The 23462-nt window shown below is 40.3% G+C and overlaps 1 protein-coding gene across 1 annotated transcript; it reads left to right on the plus strand.

The window, feature by feature from the left end:
• The first annotated feature begins 3527 nt into the window (after positions 1-3527).
• Positions 3528-23305, plus strand: LOC129717980 (uncharacterized). Its single transcript, XM_055668335.1, has 10 exons — positions 3528-3959; positions 5631-5737; positions 5801-6701; positions 6757-7085; positions 7144-7294; positions 19489-19749; positions 21320-21426; positions 21490-22390; positions 22446-22774; positions 22833-23305. Exons 1-10 carry the CDS (start codon positions 3757-3759, stop codon positions 22988-22990), a joined length of 3447 nt encoding a protein of 1148 aa, XP_055524310.1. The 5' UTR covers positions 3528-3756; the 3' UTR covers positions 22991-23305.
• The last annotated feature ends 157 nt before the right edge of the window (positions 23306-23462 follow it).

A 23462-nucleotide genomic window follows, 5' to 3' on the forward strand; every position in this document is an offset into this window, starting at 1 on the left:
ACATGGAGAAAGAGAGAAACATTATTTTGAATGGCAGACTTCACCAGCCAAGTTTCATGGAGTTGCTCGCCTCGTCTCCTGTAATTTTGCATAACAGAAGTAAAAAGAGTTTGCATTGATGTTGAAGTTATTTAAAGTATATAATTAAAAAAATTATCAATAATTGACACATAATAGCTCAAATATTATTTACAAATAAAGTAAAAATGGCTCAAACATGAAAAAATGAATGAAAAATGGTAAAAAATACCTAAAACGACTTGAAAATCATAAAAAATAGCCGGGAAAAAACCACAGAAATAAATAGAAGATTCCTTTAAAATGGTTTAAAAGTATGAAACACCCAAAATAATTCCAATATTACCCAAACATGATTTGAAAATAATTCAAGAGTGATCAAAATGGCAATCAAAACAGAATGTCACAAAAATCATTCAAAATGACACGTAGAATATTCATTCAATATCACATGCAACAATAAGAATTCAACTATATGTGAAGAAAAAAGAAAAAGATTTCAAAACAGTGGAACTCAATAGGTTATTGAGCAAGATCGCGCGAAATGACCTATGGTCGAATATCGACCATTTTTGATTTGAATGAAACTTTGCACACGTATTTGGCTTAGCAAACTGAGCATTTTTCACAGATGGAGAGATTTTTTACACCCATGAGTTACATTCTAAAAGGGCGTATGCCTTTTGGCATAGGTTTTATTCGAAGCATTGTAGCCCAGAAACCGTTGGTTGTATAGAAAAACTGTCTGAGAATGAGTTGTAGGGAATTAAAAATGTACCAAAAAAAAATATACACTGTACAAAAAAAATTTTTTTTGACCAAAAAAAAGGATGAATTTTTTTTTCTATTTTTTTTTAAAGAAACTTGACGTTAATACGCAACTTTTTAAAAAAAGTCCAGGATGGAGAAATGAAAAATAATTTTTTATGGTAGATTAATTTTTTTATAAAAATTCTAATTCAAACATTTTTCAAAATATTTGTATTCTGATGATTTTAAAAGATGCAGAGAGTCATTTTGAATCAAAAAGCTCTTGGTAGTAAACATTCTAAAGGCATCGGTTTTCGAGTTATTTTAAATTTAAGCTCGAAAAATTAATTATATTTAGGAAAATACACGTTTTTCTTAATTTGTCCATGGTTCTCCAGCAAAACCATACGTTCATTGGAATGCTTGATCAAAAATTTACAATTCATTCTTTGACAACAAAACGATTGGATAAATAACTCAAGCGCTAAACCTTAGCCTACCTACACGTTCCCCCTTGCCGAATGTTTTATAAAAAAATATGTTTGTCGGGCAACACTACCTACTTGTTTACTAATAATAACTGTTTGTAAAGTACGCAACCAATAACTACTGGGTTACCTACAATATCTGTTTTCGTATATAAATACGATTGCACTACTCCAGATGTGTTAGTAACAGTTTGCATTTTGTGAAGATGAATAAAGTGAAAATGGAATATGTACACCAAGCCCAAATGCTGTAAACCCTTTCCTGATCATCGGTGCTCATCAAGCTTACGCAAATTAAACGAAAACTTTATTGCAAAATTAAAAATATTGAACAGTCAAGCTCATTTTAATACGTCTTTATCAATTTGTAATTCGTGTAGTTATTGGAATAATAATCAAGCCACCATTCATCCCTTCGTTGTTTACTATTCAGAATCTAGAACACTGAAGAATATCAGCTTCATCATAATATCGAAAGTACTCCATCATGATACTGTTGCGGTTCAGATGTTCATTGCCAAATTAATGAGTTTTTTTAAAACAACAATAGAGTTGAAGAAAGCGATATTAATGTCTGATGGAGCTGCCTAACAATATAAAAATAGAAAAAAACTTTGCAAGTCTTTGCAAGTTCAAAACAAAATATAACGTCGATGCAGAGTGGCATTTTTTGCGACTTCTCATGGTAAAGGCCCATGCGATGCAATTGGTTGCATATTAGAACGAATGGCAGGAAATGCAAGTTTAGCTACAGAACATTGAACATCCCATTACAAGCGCCAAAGAATTGTATGATTGGTCTAATCAGAAAAGTAATAAAAATTCATCAAAAATGTCATTTAGTTGGGTATCATATGAAGAATATGAACAAGGAGTAACAGAATGGAGCAATATTTTCAAAAAATCTATAATAATAGCTGCCACACAAAAGTATTACTCTTTTGTTCCGATTTCAGAAAATAAGATACAAACGAAGCTGTATTCAAAAGATGACGAATGATTCACTATTCACTTATGATGTATATAAAATATAAGGTGAAACTAGTTCTGTAAAGTATCTATGTCATAAAAAAATATGTTCTTAAGATAATAAAACTCGAAAATAAATATTTGATTCTTATATATATTTATATCACTTAAAATATTTAACTCTGTTCTTGAGAACCGTTCGCCCAATCGTTTTGTTGTCAAAAAATGAATTGTATATTTCTGATCAAGCATTTCAATGAACATATGGTTTTTGCTGGAGAACCATGGACAAATTAAAAAAAACGTGTATTTTCCTAAATATAATTAATTTTTCGAGCTCAAATTTAAAATAACTCGAAAACCGATGCCTTTAGAATGTTTACTACCAAGAGCTTTTTGATTCAAAATGACTCTCTGCATCTTTTAAAATCATTAGAATACAAATATTTTGAAAAATGTTCGAATTAGAATTTTCATAAAAAAATTAATCTACCATAAAAAAATATTTTTCATGTCTCCATCCTGGACTTTTTTTTTTAAGTTGCGTATTAACGTCAAGTTTCTTTAAAAAAAAAACAAAATTCAACTCTTTTTTTTTTAAATTGAAATTTAATGTTTATTTTTAATTTTTTTTGGCCAAAAAAAATTTTTTTTGTACAGTGTATATTTTTTTATGGTGCATTTTTAATTCCCTACAACTCATTCTCAGACAGTTTTTCTATACAACCAACGGTTTCTGGCCTACAATGCTTCGAATAAAACCTATGCCAAAAGGCATACGCCCTTTTAGAATGTAACTCATGGGTGTAAAAAATCTCTCCACCAGTGCAAAATGCTCAGTTTGCTAAGCCAAATACGTGTGCAAAGTTTCATTCAAATCAAAAATGGTCGATTAAATTTTCGCGTATTTCCAGGCGATTTGAAATGATTCTGCTCTATTGAGACTTCGTTTAGTGCAACAAAACAACTGCAAGTCACAATGAGAGAGGAAAAGAGCACGCGTCTGAGCGGACGCAACTGAAAAATCACAGCAATCCAGCTCTCATCGCAGTCTCTGCGCTGTAAACCGCAACGTCATAACCACCATCATGATAAGGAGGCGACGACGACGACTAAGAGTATGTTTTTCCTGATTTGCTTTTGATATTATTTTCGGTTCTCACTGTAACAACAAAAAACATGCTATCAGTGCGTTGGCAACACGAAGACACACCCGAATACAGATAACGCTGTAGGGTTTCGCTAGGAAGGTTGCCAAATACTGTTTAGAGCGCCTAAATATTATTTAATATAATTTAGTGTTCAGGATTTATGTAATATAATATTTAGATCATAAATTGATAATAATGTGCATGTTCAGCTGGCAACACTGGCTGTCAATCAATTTAAATAGATTTATTCCACCGGGTCCCGAGTCAGTTTGGCTTGGATCGTCGTACGAACTGGCCGAAAGTTTCGCTAGCTTTCTGAAAGTATAAATTTTCCAGAAAAAAACTCATCAAGTCCACGTGTAAAAGGAAAGAAGAAAAAAATGTCCACCGATCATCGCAGCTGTCCGATGAATGGCCACGCGAATGGCGATGCCACTGAAACGAACGGTTGTCCTGAGACGACGGCAGCGCCGACGGAAACACGAGAAGAATTTTTGGCCAAATTCAAGCGTCCGGATCTACCGTCTCGTTGCACCTGGACGGTTGGAACGAACGAGACGAGCCCACACCACCATGATGAGCTGTGAGTACATAGAACATAGAACCGTGTGTAACGAAGGAGGCTGTGAAATGGCATCTTTGGACTAGATCGTGCATGGATTCTGTATTGTGTGTCTGCGTTTATTGTGAAGAGAACGATAATTTAATTATCTGTTAATATAATATATTATCTGTTAATATAATATATTAATATAATATATTATATTGTGCAAATTAATTGAAAAACTGAAACATATTATTACACCTTCGAGCAAAAAATTCCACTGCTACATTATTTATTATGTCTGTAGAACTGCTGCTTCACCTGCTTCGAACTGTTTTCGCTGCTCGTTTTTTGCAGTTCTCATCGAATAATAATAATCAATCAACCTTATTTATGTTTTCGTTTGAAACAAATTCGTACGAAAAATCATAAGTAATAGATAAAAATATAGGATATACAGTATTTTTATTTATATTAATATTATATGCGTTGCATGTTTTTGATGACGTGATTAATAGGAAAAAATCCGCAAATGCTGTGCCTTCATTTTAACTAGAAAACGAACGCAGATAACCTACTGAGCAGAGGGTCAACTTCCGAATTGAACGTTCGAAATAATCAGTTAAAAAACCCCAAAAATGGCGCGTCAACACGTCGCAAATAAAATTAGAATAAACACCATGAACTGTAACTTAGGAACATAAAGTTTTGGAACATGTCCAAGTTACCTGAGTTCCGTGATATAGATCCGATCCCACACCATTGTTGTACGCAGCTGCAGATTGTTACCAAATGACGAACTTTTTTGGGTGCATTAAGCTCCTTTTCGCTTATTGTGCAGTCTTTCGGAGCACCCTGTCGATCGAATGAGGTATTAAGTGTTGTTTACAAACACAAGCCGCTCGAAGTAACATTCTGTGTTAATTTAATGATGGATTCTATGAAAAGGGAAGGTAGTTTACCTTTTCGTGATAAGTTACTCGAAATCATGAATTTCAACACGTTTATCTCTTAGACTATCACTAATAAAGTTCGTCCTGACGGCGTCCCCGGACTCCTGTTGTTCACTGTTTAACTGTTTGACACAATTTTCCATGAGCAATTCCACTACAAGCTTCCGGACCCTTTTCATGCCTACTGCCGAGCATAAACAAACGTGAAACGTGCGTACGTACCTTTCCCAGCGATAAACTGTCAAACGGATGAACTTTTTCCTGATATGAAGTGCCTACTGTGAATCTATTCATTTTCATGTTCAACCTTCTAGAGAACGGCTAATTAACTCAGCCGCACGTGTTTGCCAAAAGTTCACATGGAGCTCGGGACACAAAAAAAATATTTTGTGGTTGTAAACAGCGAAAAAATAGTTATTCCAATTATATAAAGTTGTTATCAGTGGAAACCAAACCACAAAAAAAACGAAGGCAGAGCCGTATCAACTACTGTTTGAACGCGACCAACAGCAAAGTAATTTCGCTGTTGTGGACGCAATGCGATAAGCAAATGTGCACGCTGCCCCTGTCATGCGAGAACAGGTGCTTCCGTGTCTGTTATCTTCTTCAAAAGAAGAGTAACTATTTTATTTCGACTGATCTTTTTGTTAATTTTGTTGTTTTCGTACCATAGCAACAATCCATGGCTAACTTGACATTATGGTTATGTTATACCATTTCTTACGGACTTATCCATTTTGCTTTTTTTTCTCGAAAGCGTTCCTCGCCCGAAAGTGATGGAAACGATTCTGCAAGCCGTCGGAAACACACCGCTGGTCAAGCTGAATAAAATCCAAAAATCGGCCGGCCTGAAGTGTAATCTCTGTAGGTAACTGTAACGATTTCTGCCCTACCAGTTAGCACTCATGCATTCGATTTTTTCCCCAGATGCCAAGTGCGAATTTCTTAGCCCGGGAGGATCAGTTAAGGATCGCATTGGACTGCGCATGATCGAGGAAGCCGAACGACGGGGTCTGATGAAGCCGGGCTGTACCATCATTGAACCGACTTCGGGAAACACCGGAATTGGGCTGGCTATGGGCGCTGCCGTCAAAGGGTACAAATGTCTGATCGTTATGCCGGAGAAGATGTCCAACGAAAAGGTGGACACGCTGAAGGCTCTCGGTGCCAAGGTGATCCGCACACCAACCGAGGCGGCCTTCGATTCACCGGAAGGACTGATAGCTGTTGCCCAGCGGCTGCAACGGGAAATCCCCAATTCGATCGTGTTGAATCAGTACACTAATGCCGGTAATCCGTTGGCTCACTACGACGGAACGGGAACGGAAATTTTGGATCAGTTAGAAGGTAACGTAGACATGGTTGTTGTCGGTGCAGGGACAGGCGGAACCGTCGCTGGTATTGGTAGAAAAATCAAGGAGGCTAATCCCAATTGCGAGATTGTCGGGGCTGATCCGAAGGGATCCATTCTGGCGCAACCGGAGGAATTGAACAAATCAGACGTATCCTTCTACGAAGTAGAAGGAGTAGGATATGACTTTATACCGACCGTTTTGGACCGTAGCGTTGTGGATCGCTGGGTTAAGTTCAATGACAAAGCCGCTCTACCGATGGCTCGTCGGTTGATTGCCGAGGAAGGCCTGCTCTGTGGAGGAAGCAGCGGTGGCAACGTCGCATGTGCTCTGGAAGCTGCGAAAAACCTCGAAGAAGGACAAAATTGCGTGGTCATACTGCCGGACAACATTCGCAACTACCTGACGAAGTTCGTTTCGGACAATTGGATGGAGGCCCGAAAGTTTAAAACCTCCGAAAATGAGCACAATCATAAGTAGGTTTTTTCTCGAGTTCTCCAACTTAAATTATACTAAACTCAACGTTTTCAGGTGGTGGGATAACGCAATTTCCACGATCCCTTTCCCAAGCCCAGAGATGGTCGACCCAACGGTGTCGATTCAAGATGCGATCATGATAATGAATCGCGAAAACATCAACCAGCTGCCGGTTATCGATCAAGACGGCACGATCAAGGGTGCGGTCTATTTACCGAATTTACTTAGCAAAATGTTGAATCGCTTGGTCACTCCAAAGGATACCGTATCGAAAGCAATCTTCAAACTATTCGTCAAGATCGATCGGCAGGACAGCATTGGACTTGCGTCGCGTATCCTAGAGAAGGATCCTTTCGTGATGGTTGTGCAGCAGGAAAAAAGACGTGAGTACAGTAGGATGGTAATCAAATTCGCGAGTAAAAATTACTGATTTTTCTACAGAAACGGACAAGGAGAACTTCGTTCACGTCGAAACACTGGTGGGAATCCTAACGCAACGTGACATGATGCAATACTTAGTAAATCCAGACAGTATGACGAACAAAGGATCCAAGAACGGACAGGTGTTTTCGCAGATGCCCATGCCGGGGCCTTTTTAAATGAAAGGCAGGCCAACGAGACATAAGGAAAACATCTTCAGAAAAAATAAGCTTCGATGGTTAAGGAATTAAAAGACTTCAACAGGATAAAACTATATTGAATTTCTTGAATGATTTTTATATTCAGAAACACAAAAAATTCCTAAAGTTGTAGACGAAAATATCTTCGCGATACTTATGACAGTACTAACAGTTAATTTTTCAAGTCAAACTGTAAACATAGATAAAATTTTAAATCAGTTTAGAAGAAAATATAAAAATTCACCAGGAACTATAACTCATATTAGAATACTGAACTATTGAAATTGATGAAAATAAACAAGGTGCATACACAAAATTTTTGAGATTTTTCTTAGGGAATAGTCGAAACTCCAGACTGAGCTGCCGATAGCATAATATGAGCCTATAGTCTTCGGAAGTTGCATGAGCATGAGCATGATTGACCGCCCGCGGTTGCTACTCCGTTTTTGCCAGATCAGCTGTAATTACACAGAGAACCAATGAATGATGCTTGGGATTAACATTCATCCTCAATGTGTAAAAACTGGTGACCTTAATCTTTATATTAGGCAATACCAGCGCCGGCCGCATCGCATTAAGGATATTATACCCACCGATGGAAAAAATCACAGGAAGGTTGTATGCAAAGCCACGACCGCAAGGTTGAAGTAGAATACTTTTACAAGAAAGATAACCCGGCTGCTTGCGTGTCAGTCATTTTTTCTAGTAAATAAACGTTGACCGTTCATTGGCAGTATTGTAATTTCTTTTTGTTTGATATTTTGAATGAAGTTCATTGAATATTTTTAAATTTTGTGCAAATGAGAAGTTGAAGTGCTGCCGAATTGTAATATGTACATTTAATACGACATCATTAAACAGGAACGGAACAAAGGCTACGGTTATGCAGAACGCGAATATCGGCGCGATGCGATTCGCCTTACCGTGTATGCATGTAGATGAAGATAATTAACTTTGGATTATAGCGCAAAACGAGAAAATATTAACTCTTCAAATATTTATTTGTGTTCTTCAAATTTCAGTAGTTCAATTTAATATCCGATGAAATGTCTGTTTATTATCTGATGAAGCACTTATATAGGCCAAATGATGCATTCCCAATTTACTAGGTCCATAGCTCTACCGACCGTGCTTGGTAAAGCAATCGTATAACGACCAATCAGAGGTCGAAATTTGTGTTTTGACAAGGCTTAAGAATTTTCAATAGTACAATAGTTCGAATAATAAAATTGCAATTTCATGCATTTGGTAGGAATCTGAGAAGATTTTCTAATCGATTGCTGCAAAAACGAAGGAAATCCATCGAAAATTAACCGATTTATTAGCATTTGAAATTGGACATATGTCTCACTTTTTTCTGTTTTAGATTTTCATTTCACATCCCTATATAGCCGAACTTCCTGAGAGAAGTATTCTACTTCAAAACCGCGCTGCTCCTGAGACGTGGTGACCAACCACAGGGCTAGTGCTTCTGCTAAGGAAGGACGACTGCTGTTGTCGCTGTCTAGAACTATTATGAGCGGCTCCGGCTGAAACAGGCTCTTATATAGGGATGAAAATAGGAATGAATTATTTTACGTACGTGGTGGAATGATATAACTTGAAAAATATGTGTGACTTCATTCCGGCTCAGAGCGATCATTTGATAAGCTCCACCTTTTTTTTCAGTTTCTAAAGTTTTTCCTCAGTTTCGTAGCACGGATGCACAAAAATGATTTCTTGTCGAGCCGGACCGATAGCACTCTCATTGAAGCAACAACATAACATGTTTTGTGTCGTGTTGTGCAGCTTCGTTGAAGAAAATGTTCCCGTCCCCGTGTCGCATGTAAGCAGATTATTGCGTTCAGTAGACAGTAGATAGTGTATCCAGCGAATAAACACCGATGGTGCTCTCACACACGCAACGGTTTTAACCCGTATCTTATTGCGGTTTGTAACATCAAGCGATTTCGTTTGCTCGCTGTTGCGTGTTGCATCATGTTGCAACTTGGCAGCTGGGAGACGACGAAATTCTGTTTACGCTGATTGATTGAATCGTCTTCATATTAGCTCTGCATAGTCGAACTAACTGCTTTTGTGAATGCGTTCTAACAGGGCAGTTTATTATTCAATGTCGGTTATGCTGATCGCAGCGTTTGCGCTGCCCCTACAGTGGGGAGTTTACTAAATAAAGTAAAAATTAGACAACTACAACAGAATTTGGTTGCATCCCGCACAGAATGTCTGCTTGTGTTGATGCCAGAAAATTATTAACCTTCAATTATTTTTTTATTTGCCTTCAAAAAAAGCATTTTGCTGTTCAAAATCGGTTGCTAATTACAACCTTTGAGCTGCCCTAACATTGGGGGAATTAAGATACACGGACAACATGCACTGTGGAAGCTATTTCACATTCAGTAAATTAGACGGGTGCGACAAATTTAAATTGCTAGGATGCAACACAGAATACTTGCTTGCGTTGACAAAAATTATTAACTTTCAATGACTTGTTTATTTGCCTTCAAAAAGGCATTTTGATTTCCAAAATTGGATTTCCTGATGGCAATCTTCATGCTGCCCCAACACTTGGGGAATAATGGCTGTCTGGCGACACACGCTGAGAAAAACCGAGACGTGGTGACAAACCACAGGGCTAGTGCTGCTGCTAAGGAAGGACGACTGCTGTTGTCGCTGTCTAGAACTATTATGAGCGGCTCCTGATTTTTTTTTTTTTGGATTCAATATTCTTTATTTTTTTTACGGTATTTTCATTATACATTTGTTTTTTGAACATTGTGAGAGATTCAATTTTATCAACTTTTCAACTCTGATGTTTTTAATATACTATAAGTGTTACTACTTTTTCCTTTTCTACGTACATGATTTACATTTTAATGCTCGGCGTTAGAGTTTTAATTATTAAATAAATATACCTAGCTACTTATAAATAAAGCTCACGAATGAGCACCGCACTAGAGTTAAGTGCATTGTTTTTAGTGTTTTCAGCGTGTGCAGAGATTATGTTTTCGGTCATATCGGTACCAGCTATTTGATGCACTTCTGATGTTCGGGTTCCGAAGGGCACGTTCAAAATCATTTTCAGGAACTTGTTCTGGATCCGTTGAATCTTTTGCAGGTGGGTTCTCGCGCAGGTTCTCCAGATCGACGAGGCGTATAGAAGCATCGGCAGGATGACCTGTTTGTATACCGTCAATTTATTCACGACGGATAATTTCGATTTTCGGTTGATTAGCGGGTACAACTTCTTCATTAGCACTAAGCTTTTCGTTACTGTTTGTTCAATGTGGGGGCGATAAAGTAGCTTATGATCATAGGTCAAACCAAGGTAGCGAACATTTGACGACCAGGGAATATCCACATTGTTCAACCGAATCTTTGTTGTCGGCACCAAACGTTGACTATTCCGATGTGGGCAGACTATGGTCTGAGTTTTTGCTGCATTCACACAAATTTTCCATGAGGTGAGGTAATTCACAAAGACGTTAAGCCCAGTTTGCAGCTTTTTAACTATTTGGTTGATCTGTCTGTCCTCGTACATAATGGCGGTATCATCAGCAAACAGCAACAGGATGCCTCCATTGGGTAGTTCAGGAATATCTGAGGTGAATAAGTTGTACAGAACAGGACCAAGGATGCTGCCCTGTGGAATACCAGCTCCTACGTCGTATGGGTCAGACAAGCCACCCAGCACACAGACCTGAGATTTGCGCAGCGTAAGATAGTTTTGCACAATCTTCACTAGATAAACGGGATAGTTGTAGCGCTGTAGCTTGTAGATAAGCCCGTCGTGCCATACGTTGTCGAATGCTTTTTCTATGTCCAGGCAGGCCATGGCAGTTGTTTTAGATAGCTCCTTGTTCCGATTTATGAGTTTTGTTACTCTCTGCAGTTGATATGTTGTTGAATGGCCTCTGCGAAAACCGAACTGTTCGTCCAGGAATATGTTGTTCACTTCTGCGTGGCCCAGAATACGGCTGTAGATGCATCGTTCGAATACCTTGCTGAGGGCAGAAAGCAGACTGATGGGACGGTAGCTTTTGGGGCATGTGGGATCCTTTCCTGGTTTCAAAATGGGAATCACTTTCGCCAGTTTCCACTTTGTTGGAAAGTACGCCAATTCAAGGCATCGGTTGAACACTTTTTCCACCACAGACCAGACTGTTGGTCCAAGGTTTTTGAGCACAAGTTCAACCTCAACTCCGTCAAATCCAGGAGCCTTCATGTTCCGAGAGAATTTAATGTTGTTTTGTACCTCGTCCACTGTTATCCGCTGATCAGGTGGTAAGATATTCGGTGTGCGGGCCAGAATTACTATCGATTCACTGACAGCTGGTTCGATTCCACTCACAATATCACGACCAAGATTGTGGAAAGCGGCAAAATGCTGAGAGATAGCACAAGCCTTTTCGCGGGAAGTTAGCAAAGTTTCACTATTCACTATTAATGGCGGAATGGGTTTTGGTTTGTTCTTCAACACTTTAGCCACACGCCAAAATGGCCGTGAGCAGTTGGGCAAATTACGTAATTCGGTTGCAAACTGTCTGTTTTTCACTTTCTCCAGACGTTCTTGAACGATTTTTGTCAGCTGTCTAGCGTAGAATCGGTGCCTAGGGTTGCGGGTACGTTGATATTGCCTTCTCAGCGAGTTTCGCAAGGAAATTATGCGCTTGGTGTTATCGTCGATTTGCGCAAACTTACGTGTCACTGGAACAGATGGGATGTAGCGGCACTCTGCTTCCTGGATGACGTCTATCATGGACTGTAGAGTACGATCGATGTCTCCCGTGCTGTTCAAAGTGATGTCCGCATCAAGATGGTTTTCAACATACCGCTGCAGCTGAACCCAATTTGCACGATGGTAATTTCTTCTTTGTTGAACTTGACGCCGCTCTACGTTAGCACCAATCTCAGCGATGACCGGAAGATGATCCGAGGAGAGCTCTGTTATGGTTTTCGGAATCGAAAATCGATCGGTGATGTTGGTCAGAAAAATGTCAAGCTTAGAGCCTACACCACCAGGAGAGATGTAAGTTGGCAATTCCGGATGAGCGGGATAGTAATATCCAGCTTCGGAATCTTCTACGATGATGTTACCATTTGAGTTGCACCTGGAGTCACCCCAAGCGGAGTGGCGAGCATTGAGATCACCTGTGATGACGAAATTGCCTCCTCTTCTAGACAGCTTTTGGATGTCGTTCTTCAATTTCACCGTGGTTCCATTTGCCCGTCGAGACTGCTTCGGACAATAGACCGCAATAAATGTGAGTGGTCCATCAGTGGTGGTAATTTCGATTCCTACAGCTTCGACAAAGGTTGTGTTGAAACTCGGTAGTGATTTGTATGGTAGTCCTCTCCTTATGGCGATTGCAACCCCGCCCCCAGCTGAGGTTGTGCGGTCCAGTCTGACTACCGAGTGTTCCGGCAGGCAGAAGTTTATGTTCGGCTTCAAATGTGTTTCGGTTATTGCAGCGACATCGATGTGGTGTGTGTTCAGAAAATGTAGAAGTTCTAACTTCTTGTTGGACACAGAGCGGGCATTTCAGTTAAGGATTCGAAAGAATGGATCCATGACGGTAGTAAAAAGTCATCATGACCGCAATCTGTTCCTGGTTGGTGCGAAAAGCCTTTGTTTGCTGATCGAGTTTAAGAAACAGCGTAGCTAGCTGTTCCATCGAGTACAAATTGCTATTTGCTGGGGGCATGCTGGCAGCCTGTGCAGAACTCAAAAATCCGGGGGGGTCCCGGCTAGGAACACCACCAGTTGGAGGAGGTGGAAACGGCAACGTACTTGAAGTCGCTGGCGGGGTTGGTGTAACGCTAGGTTGTACACTTTTTCTATTCGACGGTCGCTGGCGATTGGCAATTTCACTTCGAATTTTGATAAATTCTGCTCGTTTTGGACAGGAACGGCTGTTCGTAGCATGCTCTTTGTCACAGTTGAGACACTTGATTTGTTCGGCATCCTCAACAAGACAATCCACTGTTCGATGCGGACCTGCACATTTCATGCAGCGACTCTTGATGTGGCAATTCTTTGTGCCATGTCCATAGTTCAAGCAATTGGAACACTGCGTGACATCGCGATGAATCGGTTTGTATCGCTCCCATTGCACGATGATGTTGAATAGGGCGGTGATTGTTTTCACTGTGCTCAGTGTAGTTGAACCCCTGGTCAGGTGGATCAGGTATAACTGATCACGATACTTGATGGCTTTGTTGTGTCTTATCATTTTGTATACTGCTTCCACTTCTAGGCCGCAAGCGACAAGTTCCGTTTTCAACTCGTCCAGTTCCAATTCCGGTAAACCACGCAGTACAACTTTGAATGGTTTTGTAGCTGCAATATCGTGAGTAAAATACTCCGCTTTTGTTTGCTTCAGGTAAGCCTCTACTGCCTTGTAATGTGGGGTGGATGAAACGACGATTTTGTAGCCGTCCGTGCATAGCCTCAGGGTAGCTATCAGCCGTTTGCTGATAAGTTCATTGAAGTGTTGCCTTAGTCCAGGCGGGAAACCTTTTACGTAGAAAGGCGGCATTTTCTCCTTCTTTTCCGTTTTCTCGGTAGTTTGGTCAGCCAGCGATGCAAACTTGTTAGCAGCTAGTATCTTCTTGGCGATTCCATCATCCTTTTCAGCAGGGTCACGAGGACGCTTATTGTTTTGCTCCTTACTGGAACCCGTTTTTCCCATTTCGTTGGGACACGACAACGTACTGTTGTATAACGAATGCGATAGGTAAAATAAACGAATGCGATAGGTAAACTAAAACTTTCAGTTGTTGTAACAAACACGTCTGTACACACCAAGCGTGAGACGAATAATGAGCGGCTCCGGCTGAAACAGGCTCTTATATAGGCCAAATAGCATGTTTTCAATCGCAAGGTATATGATCCTGTCGACCGTGCTTGGGAAGCAAGCATATAACGACCAATCAGAGGTCGAATTTTTCGTTTTGACAAGGCTTGACTATTTTCATTAGTACAATAGTGTGAATAATAAAATTACAATTATCTTATTTTGGGAAGAATCTTAGAAGAATTTTCAACCTATTGCTGCAAGAACGAAGGAAATCCATCGAATACTAACCGATGTATTAGCATTTGAAATTGGACATATTTTTCACTTTTTTCGGTTTTAGATTTTCATTTTACATCCCTATGTAGCCGAACTTCCTGAGAGAAGTATTCTACTTCAAAAATCGCTTCTAGCGACTAATGAATACGTATAAACCAAGCCTATGATGCGTTGACATCGTCGTCAGTGTGCGAGTTATTCTTATTCTTCGCACATTTGCAAACAGACCTCCATGGTAGCCCAGTCAGAATTCCCTGGAACGCGAGTCGGACCATCGGACCCATCTCTCTCAAAATTCATGCGGGTTGAACGAAATTCGCTCGAATTATGTGTTGGACGCTCTTTCTTTCGGTTTTTTCTGTCTTTCTCGCTTTGGCGCAGACCTTATTCTCACCGATAGCAAACGTCGCGCAAACAGATGCACGAATATATTAACTCAATGATGGGGATTTTTTTTTTCATGAAAGAGAGTTCGTGTTTTCCTACTCTCACTCAACTCAACGGGTTTTTTTTTGGTGGTAGCTGGTAGGTGCAAGCGCAAGTGCAAATTGCTAGTTGGTTAGAAGCTTTTGTGGGCTAAGAAAAAATAATGTATCCGAAAAAGTTCGGCAAATGTTTGTGGCGGAGAATGGCAATTTCCGGTGCACGGCGGTGGAAAATTGTAGCTATCGGCCAAAAGTCATTAACGTTACGAACTGCCATCGTAACTTTTTCTCTCTCAGTTTGCCATGATCAGACAACAAATATTTAGCTAACCTTTTATAGTGTTTAACATAACAAAAAATGAGATTTCGGAAATATTAACTTAAACAACTTTTTTAACAATTTTAAATTTTGTGTATTGATAATGTAAAGCAAAGCTTTGGTCCTACATACCGTCTTGAAATTTGAACTTCTGTTTATTATACACAGACTTCGCAGCCAACTGTTGAGTGTACAGGACAATTGCGGGGCTAGAGCTACGATCCTTCTGACACTATCAGTTTTCCCCGAGCTGGAGAGAGAGAGAGAGAGACTTTTTTATTTCGAATAAAGTTGTTCCTTGATCATTGACAAAATTGATTTTTTTGACGTAGAATACGTCTTACGGCAACATATATAGGGGTTCAACTTCAATACAGGGGTGGCATTGCGCAGCTCGATTCGAACGATTTTCGCTTTTTTCGAGTAGGTCACATACTGCCAGGTATGCTTTAAGCTTAGAAGGAGCTGTCATTGTCATTTGCCCTGCGGTTCATCTAACCCGCAAAGTCAAAAAATACGAAAACCGAAACATAACGCCCCCCAGCGATCATTTAGTTTTGTTCGAGTTGCTCGAAACGAAATGCGCAATGTCACCCCAGGGATCCAATTTCGAAAACCGAAAACATATAGAACGTCACGAAAATTGTCCAATTTCAAACGTTCTAAACTCAGTCAGTTTTCAACCGATTTCCGTCATTTTTGCAGCAATCGATTTGAAAATCATTTAAGCAACCGTCCAAATGCAGAAAATTGTACTTTGACTGTTCGAACTATTGTACTATTGAAAATTGTTGAACCTTGTCGAAACGTAAATGTCGACCTTTGATTGGTTGCTTGCTGCCTTTCCCTAAAAAGGACGACAGAATGGAGTACCTTGTTAGCCAGGAATGCACTCGTTGGGCTATATAAGAGACTGCTTCTTCTCGAGCAATCTCAGTTTACTAGCAGCAGGCAGCAGCGGCGGACAGTAGCAGCGATGGCAGTGGGCAAAGGCGGCGTGGAGCAGCAGCGGGCAACAGCGGCGGCGGTAGTGGTTAGCTGCAGAACCTAACTTTTCCAATTCGGCTCCCTTTTGATCTGAGTTGGACCCCACCAGTGGTAATTCAATTCAGATATCGTTGGGTGAATACAGCCAGAAATTAAATGAGACTCGCACCGCCAGGTGGATTGAGAAGCCACCATCTTCCAGGGTGTATATATAGGGTGTGTGCACATATATAACGTGTGTGAATATTTATAGCGTGTGTCGCTAGCGTGCGTGGCTAGCTATATAGCGCATGCATGTCTATAGCGTGCGTGGCTTGCGTGTGCATGGTTATATAGTTTCTGTGCTTGTCTATAGCGTGTCTGTGCATGTCTATAGCATGTCTGTGCATGTTTATAGCGTGCGTGGCTAGCTATATAGCGTGCGTGACTAGCAGTATAGCAATAAAAATTATCATATATAGTTTCAAATAAATCATCTCATGTTGATTTTACACAGTAAATCATTCAGAACTAAATCAAAAATTTGCCATGTCAAAAAACAATATTCAGTTGTCAATAAATGGCATTGACAAACATTATTAACCTCTTTTGATTTCAGCTAAGCCTCAAAGTTTACTGAGTGTATTTTAACATTTATTTGAAGAATGTTTGCGCCAGTGAACCTGAATCACATAATTTTTCGCTCAAGTCCTACTATTTGCAGCGATCAGTTTTAAAAATATCTACGCTACTGCAAACTGCAGAAAATTGTTCGTATTAAACCTAGGTTACCGGGAATGCACTATAGGCCCTCATCGTAGCCACTGCCTAAATTAAGCTTTCTCAGTGCAACTTGATACAAAAGACAGCCACAAAACAATAGAATTTAATTCTTGTTTTGGATATGGCGTCAAGTGAAACTGCTTAGTTGCACATAGCTTCTGCTGTTGTTCTTTGTCGTTACCGGTGCCGTCTGTAGAGGTAAACGTCATCTGGAACAGAGAGACCATTAAATTGATTAACCCCATTGAGTGTATTCCCAAACCTATTGCAAGAAATACATTGACTTAAGACAGGCTGTCGTATTCTAGGTTAACTCTGCGGTCGTGTCTAATAAACAACCTCTTCAACTTTTTCACGATGGGTAATTCCTTACATATAATTAGTTGGTGTTAAGTCAGATTAACATTTTAATATAAACAAATTCTAGATTTACTACTCTTTGAATTTCGGAGTGTTCAAGCTTTTGTGCAATTCTGATGTGACGGGCCCGTTTGATTTATCACTAACAGCATGTTTCTCCTACTTGACCCATTATGGCCAAACAACATCTGTCGTTACAAACCCAACCAACTTTTCAGAAACAAACCCCCTGTGGTCAATGAAAGCAAATAAATATGTTACCAAAATCGAACCATCGAACCGCACTGTGTCAACAGGGTGTGTTACAACTGATTCAATTGTGACGTACGGAGAACTTACAAAACAAATTTCTTCTGAATATGTATTAAGAATTTTTTCCTTACTGTTACAAGTGTATACAAATTTTAATAACAGTTCGAATATTTCCAAAACAAATAAAAACAAAGGTTCAAACTGTAACTGTTTTCAGTACAGAGCATATAGCTCTGAAACTAACCTTATAATCGTTCTGGCAATGCTTTCCGGTCGGAGGGCTGTGGAATGAGCGCGAAGCCTTTTAAGACCACTATTGTTGGCCCTAACTAGTGTTTCTTGAACTGGTATTCCGCGAACATTCGACTAATTGAAATCAGACCAATCAGGAAAAAAGCTTCGATGAGCTTTTTATCATACCAATTGTTTCTCCTCTATGTTTTTCGAACTGTTGTGAAAGATAGAAAAAGTTTTAATGATTTGCAAAATATTGCAGATTTTATCAGGTATTAATCAGGCATTAGACGTAAAAAACACTTGCCATATTTTGTTTGGATTTAAGTTGCATAACATTTTTACTAGGGTAAATATGTTTGTTAAATTAGCCGTTACAAATTTGATCTGTAAATACTTTATGTCATTTGTACTCAGAAATATAGAAAATTGGAAAGGAAGGGAAAAAAAGATCTGAGTTGTTATGCTTATATTCCAAGTTCCTTGTTGAATTTAGTATGAATGAACAAGTCCAGTGATGATAAAAATGTCGTTGCCAGCATATGTTTAATAAGAATGATAATTCTACAAGCCTCTACAAATTTTTGCTGAAGATTTTGCTAAAGAAGCCTTATTTTACCTCTCGGTGTTATTTCAAATATATTCGGTTCAACACAATTGGCATACAGCACTAAAACCTGAAAATCGCAGCACTGAAACGTGAAAATGCAGTATCAAAATCTGCAATAATGCATCCAAAACCAGTTCAAAAGCAAGTCAAGCATTATTCAAAGATTTTCAAAACTCCATCCCCTCTCACTCTTCCATAACGTTACTACCCAAATTCGTATGAGGAAAATATTCCATTCACTAATCATAACAAAAACTAGTGAGTAATGTCATTGACGAAATCGCAACGCAATACAACAAACGTATGATTTCTCGGTAACAAACATAGCACATTTTGGGATCTGTTTGGCTGCTATAGAAAACCTGCTGAAAAAAATACCTTCCGAACTACTTACTCTCCCTCCCATCATCACCGCACCGCATCATCGCTGCTGCGTCACTGCGATGCGAGATGCAATCCAACCAACATTTAAGGGCTATTCCCACTGCTTCCGTTCCGGGACCGGGCCGTGGCTGTTCCGCGTGTCGTCCGGGCTCGTTTGAGATTGATTGCATGCGTTCTTATGAACGCATTCACACCGACGCGCCGTGCCCAGACCGGGACAGCGTTGAGTTGCCGTCGTGCTGCTGCAGTGCGAGAGAAAAACTATCGTTGCCGACGATACTTTGTGTTGGCCGGAGAGTGCACGGAAGGCACTCGGGTGGATGCGTGTATGTTGTAGTGACATATTTCGCGCGGAGTGAGCTGCGGTATGAAAAAATGCAGTGTGAATGCATGAAAAGTCCCGGGCGAGCCCGGTCCCGGCCCGGTCCCGGAACGGAAGCAGTGGGAGTAGCCTTTAAGAGTATGTTTTTCCTGATTTGCTTTTGATATTATTTTCGGTTCTCACGAAAACACAACGCTGTAGGGTTTCGCTAGGAAGGCTGCCAAATACTGTTTAGAGCGCCTAAATATTATTTAATATAATTTAGTGTTCAGGATTTATGTAATATAATATATAGATCATAAATTGATAAAAATGTGCATGTTCAGCTGGCAACACTGGCTGTCAATCAATTTAAATAGATTTATTCCACCGGGTCCCGAGTCAGTTTGGCTAGATCGTCGTACGAACTGGCCGAAGGTTTCGCTAGCTTTCTGAAAGTATAAATTTTCCAGAAAAAAACTCATCAAGTCCACGTGTAAAAGGAAAGAAGAAAAAAATGTCAACAGATCATCGCAGCTGTCCGATAAATGGCCACGCGAATGGCGATGCCACTGAAACAAACGGTTGTCCTGAGACGATGGCAGCGCCGACGGAAACACGAGAAGAATTTTTGGCCAAATTCAAGCGTCCGGATCTACCGTCTCGTTGCACCTGGACGGTTGGAACGAACGAGACGAGCCCACACCACCATGATGAGCTGTGAGTACATAGAACATAGAACCGTGTGTAACGAAGGAGGCTGTGAAATGGCATCTTTGGACTAGATCGTGCATGGATTCTGTATTGTGTGTCTGCGTTTATTGTGAAGAGAACGATAATTTAATTATCTGTTAAACAACCGTGCTTATATATTGTGCAAATTCGTTGAAAAACTGAAACATATTATTACACCTTCGAGCAAAAAATTCCACTGCTACATTATTTATTATGTCTGTAGAACTGCTGCTTCACCTGCTTCGAACTGTTTTCGCTGCTCATTTTTTTGCAGTTCTCATCGAATAATAATAATCAATCAACCTTATTTATGTTTTCGTTTGAAACAAATTCAAATCATAAGTAATAGATAAAAATATAGGATATACAGTATTTTTATTTATATTAATATTATATGCGTTGCATGTTTTTGATGACGTGATTAATAGGAAAAAATCCGCAAATGCTGTGCCTTCATTTTAACTAGAAAACGAACGCAGCCTACTGAGCAGAGGGTCAACTTCCGAATTGAACGTTCGAAATAATCAGTTAAAAAACCCCAAAAATGGCGCGTCAACACGTCGCAAATAAAATTAGAATAAACACCATGAACTGTAACTTAGGAACATGAAGTTTTGGAACATGTCCAAGTTACCTGAGTTCCGTGATTTAGATCCGATCCCACACCATTGTTGTACGCAGCTGCAGATTGTTTCCAAATGACGAACTTTTTTGGGTGCATTGAGCTTATTGTGCAGCTTTTCGGAGCACCCTGTCGATCGAATGAGGTATTAAGTGTTGTTTACAAACACAAGCCGCTCGAAGTAACATTCTGTGTTAATTTAATGATGGATTCTATGAAAAGGGAAGGTAGTTTACCTTTTCGTGATAAGTTACTCGAAATCATGAATTTCAACACGTTTATCTCTTAGACTATCACTAATAAAGTTCGTCCTGACGGCGTCCCCGGACTCCTGTTGTTCACTGTTTAACTGTTTGACACAATTTTCCATGAGCAATTCCACTACAAGCTTCCGGACCCTTTTCATGCCTACTGCCGAGCATAAACAAACGTGAAACGTGCGTACGTACCTTTCCCAGCGATAAACTGTCAAACGGATGAACTTTTTCCTGATATAAAGTGCCTACTGTGAATCTATTCTTTTTCATGTTCAACCTTCTAGAGAACGGCTAATTAACTCAGCCGCACGTGTTTGCCAAAAGTTCACATGGAGCTCGGGACACAAAAAAATATTTTGTGGTTGTAAACAGCGAAAAAAAAAACGAAGGCAGAGCCGTATCAACTACTGTTTAAACGCGACCAACAGCAAAGTAATTTCGCTGTTGTGGACGCAATGCGATAAGCAAATGTGCACGCTGCCCCTGTCATGCGAGAACAGGTGCTTCCGTGTCTGTTATCTTCTTCAAAGGAAGAGTAACTATTTTATTTCGACTGATCTTTTTGTTAATTTTGTTGTTTTCGTACCATAGCAACAATCCATGGCTAACTTGACATTATGGTTATGTTATACCATTTCTTACGGACTTATCCATTTTGCTTTTTTTTTCTCGAAAGCGTTCCTCGCCCGAAAGTGATGGAAACGATTCTGCAAGCCGTCGGAAACACACCGCTGGTCAAGCTGAATAAAATCCAAAAATCGGCCGGCCTGAAGTGTAATCTCTGTAGGTAACTGTAACGATTTCTGCCCTACCAGTTAGCACTCATGCATTCGATTTTTTCCCCAGATGCCAAGTGCGAATTTCTTAGCCCGGGAGGATCAGTTAAGGATCGCATTGGACTGCGCATGATCGAGGAAGCCGAACGACGGGGTCTGCTGAAGCCGGGCTGTACCATCATTGAACCGACTTCGGGAAACACCGGAATTGGGCTGGCTATGGGCGCTGCCGTCAAAGGGTACAAATGTCTGATCGTTATGCCGGAGAAGAATTCCAACGAAAAGCTGGACACGCTGAAGGCTCTCGGTGCCAAGGTGATCCGCACACCAACGGAGGCGGCCTTCGATTCACCGGAAGGACTGATAGCTGTTGCCCAGCGGCTGCAACGGGAAATCCCCAATGCGATCGTGCTGAATCAGTACACTAATCCCGGTAATCCGTTGGCTCACTACGACGGAACGGGAACGGAAATTTTGGATCAGTTAGAAGGTAACGTAGACATGGTTGTTGTCGGTGCAGGGACAGGCGGAACCGTCGCTGGTATTGGTAGAAAAATCAAGGAGGCTAATCCCAATTGCGAGATTGTCGGGGCTGATCCGAAGGGATCCATTCTGGCGCAACCGGAGGAATTGAACAAATCAGACGTATCCTTCTTCGAAGTAGAAGGAGTAGGATATGACTTTATACCGACCGTTTTGGACCGTAGCGTAGTGGATCGCTGGGTTAAGTTCGATGACAAAGCCGCTCTACCGATGGCTCGTCGGTTGATTGCCGAGGAAGGCCTGCTCTGTGGAGGAAGCAGCGGTGGCAACGTCGCATGTGCTCTGGAGGCTGCGAAAAACCTCAAAGAAGGACAAAATTGCGTGGTCATACTGCCGGACAACATTCGCAACTACCTGACGAAGTTCGTTTCGGACAATTGGATGGAGGCCCGAAAGTTTAAAACCTCCGAAAATGAGCACAATCATAAGTAGGTTTTTTCTCGAGTTCTCCAACTTAAATTATACTAAACTCAACGTTTTCAGGTGGTGGGATAACGCAATTTCCACGATCCCTTTCCCAAGCCCAGAGATGGTCGACCCAACGGTGTCGATTCAAGATGCGATCATGATAATGAATCGCGAAAACATCAACCAGCTGCCGGTTATCGATCAAGACGGCACGATCAAGGGTGCGGTCTATTTACCGAATTTACTTTGCAAAATGTTGAATCGCTTGGTCACTCCAAAGGATACCGTATCGAAAGCAATCTTCAAACTATTCGTCAAGATCGATCGGCAGGACAGCATGGGACTTGCGTCGCGTATCCTAGAGAAGGATCCTTTCGTGATGGTTGTGCAGCAGGAAAAAAGACGTGAGTAGAGTAGGATGGTAATCAAATTCGCGAGTAAAAATTACTGATTTTTCTACAGAAACGGACAAGGAGAACTTCGTTCACGTCGAAACACTGGTGGGAATCCTAACGCAACGTGACATGATGCAATACTTAGTAAATACAGACAGTATGACGAACAAAGGATCCAAGAACGGACAGGTGTTTTCGCAGATGCCCATGCCGGGGCCTCTTTAAATGAAAGGCAGGCCAACGAGACATAAGGAAAACATCTTCAGAAAAAATAAGCTTCGAAGGTTAAGGAATTAAAAGACTTCAACAGGATAAAACTATATTGAATTTCTTGAATGATTTTTATATTCAGAAACACAAAAAATTCCTAAAGTTGTAGACGAAAATATCTTCGCGATACTTATGACAGTACTAACAGTTAATTTTTCAAGTCAAACTGTAAACATAGAAAAAATTTTAAATCAGTTTAGAAGAAAATATAAAAATTCACCAGGAACTATAACTCATATTAGAATACTGAACTATTGAAATTGATGAAAATAAACGAGGTGCATACACAAAATTTTTTAGATTTTTCTTAGGGAATAGTCGAAACTCCAGACTAAGCTGCCGATAGCATAATATGAGCCTATAGTCTTCGGAAGTTGCATGAGCATGAGCATGAGCATGAGCATGATTGACCGCCCGCGGTTGCTAC

This window comes from Wyeomyia smithii, chromosome 1 (genome assembly GCF_029784165.1).
Source record: "Wyeomyia smithii strain HCP4-BCI-WySm-NY-G18 chromosome 1, ASM2978416v1, whole genome shotgun sequence".
Classification (NCBI taxonomy): domain Eukaryota; kingdom Metazoa; phylum Arthropoda; class Insecta; order Diptera; family Culicidae; genus Wyeomyia; species Wyeomyia smithii.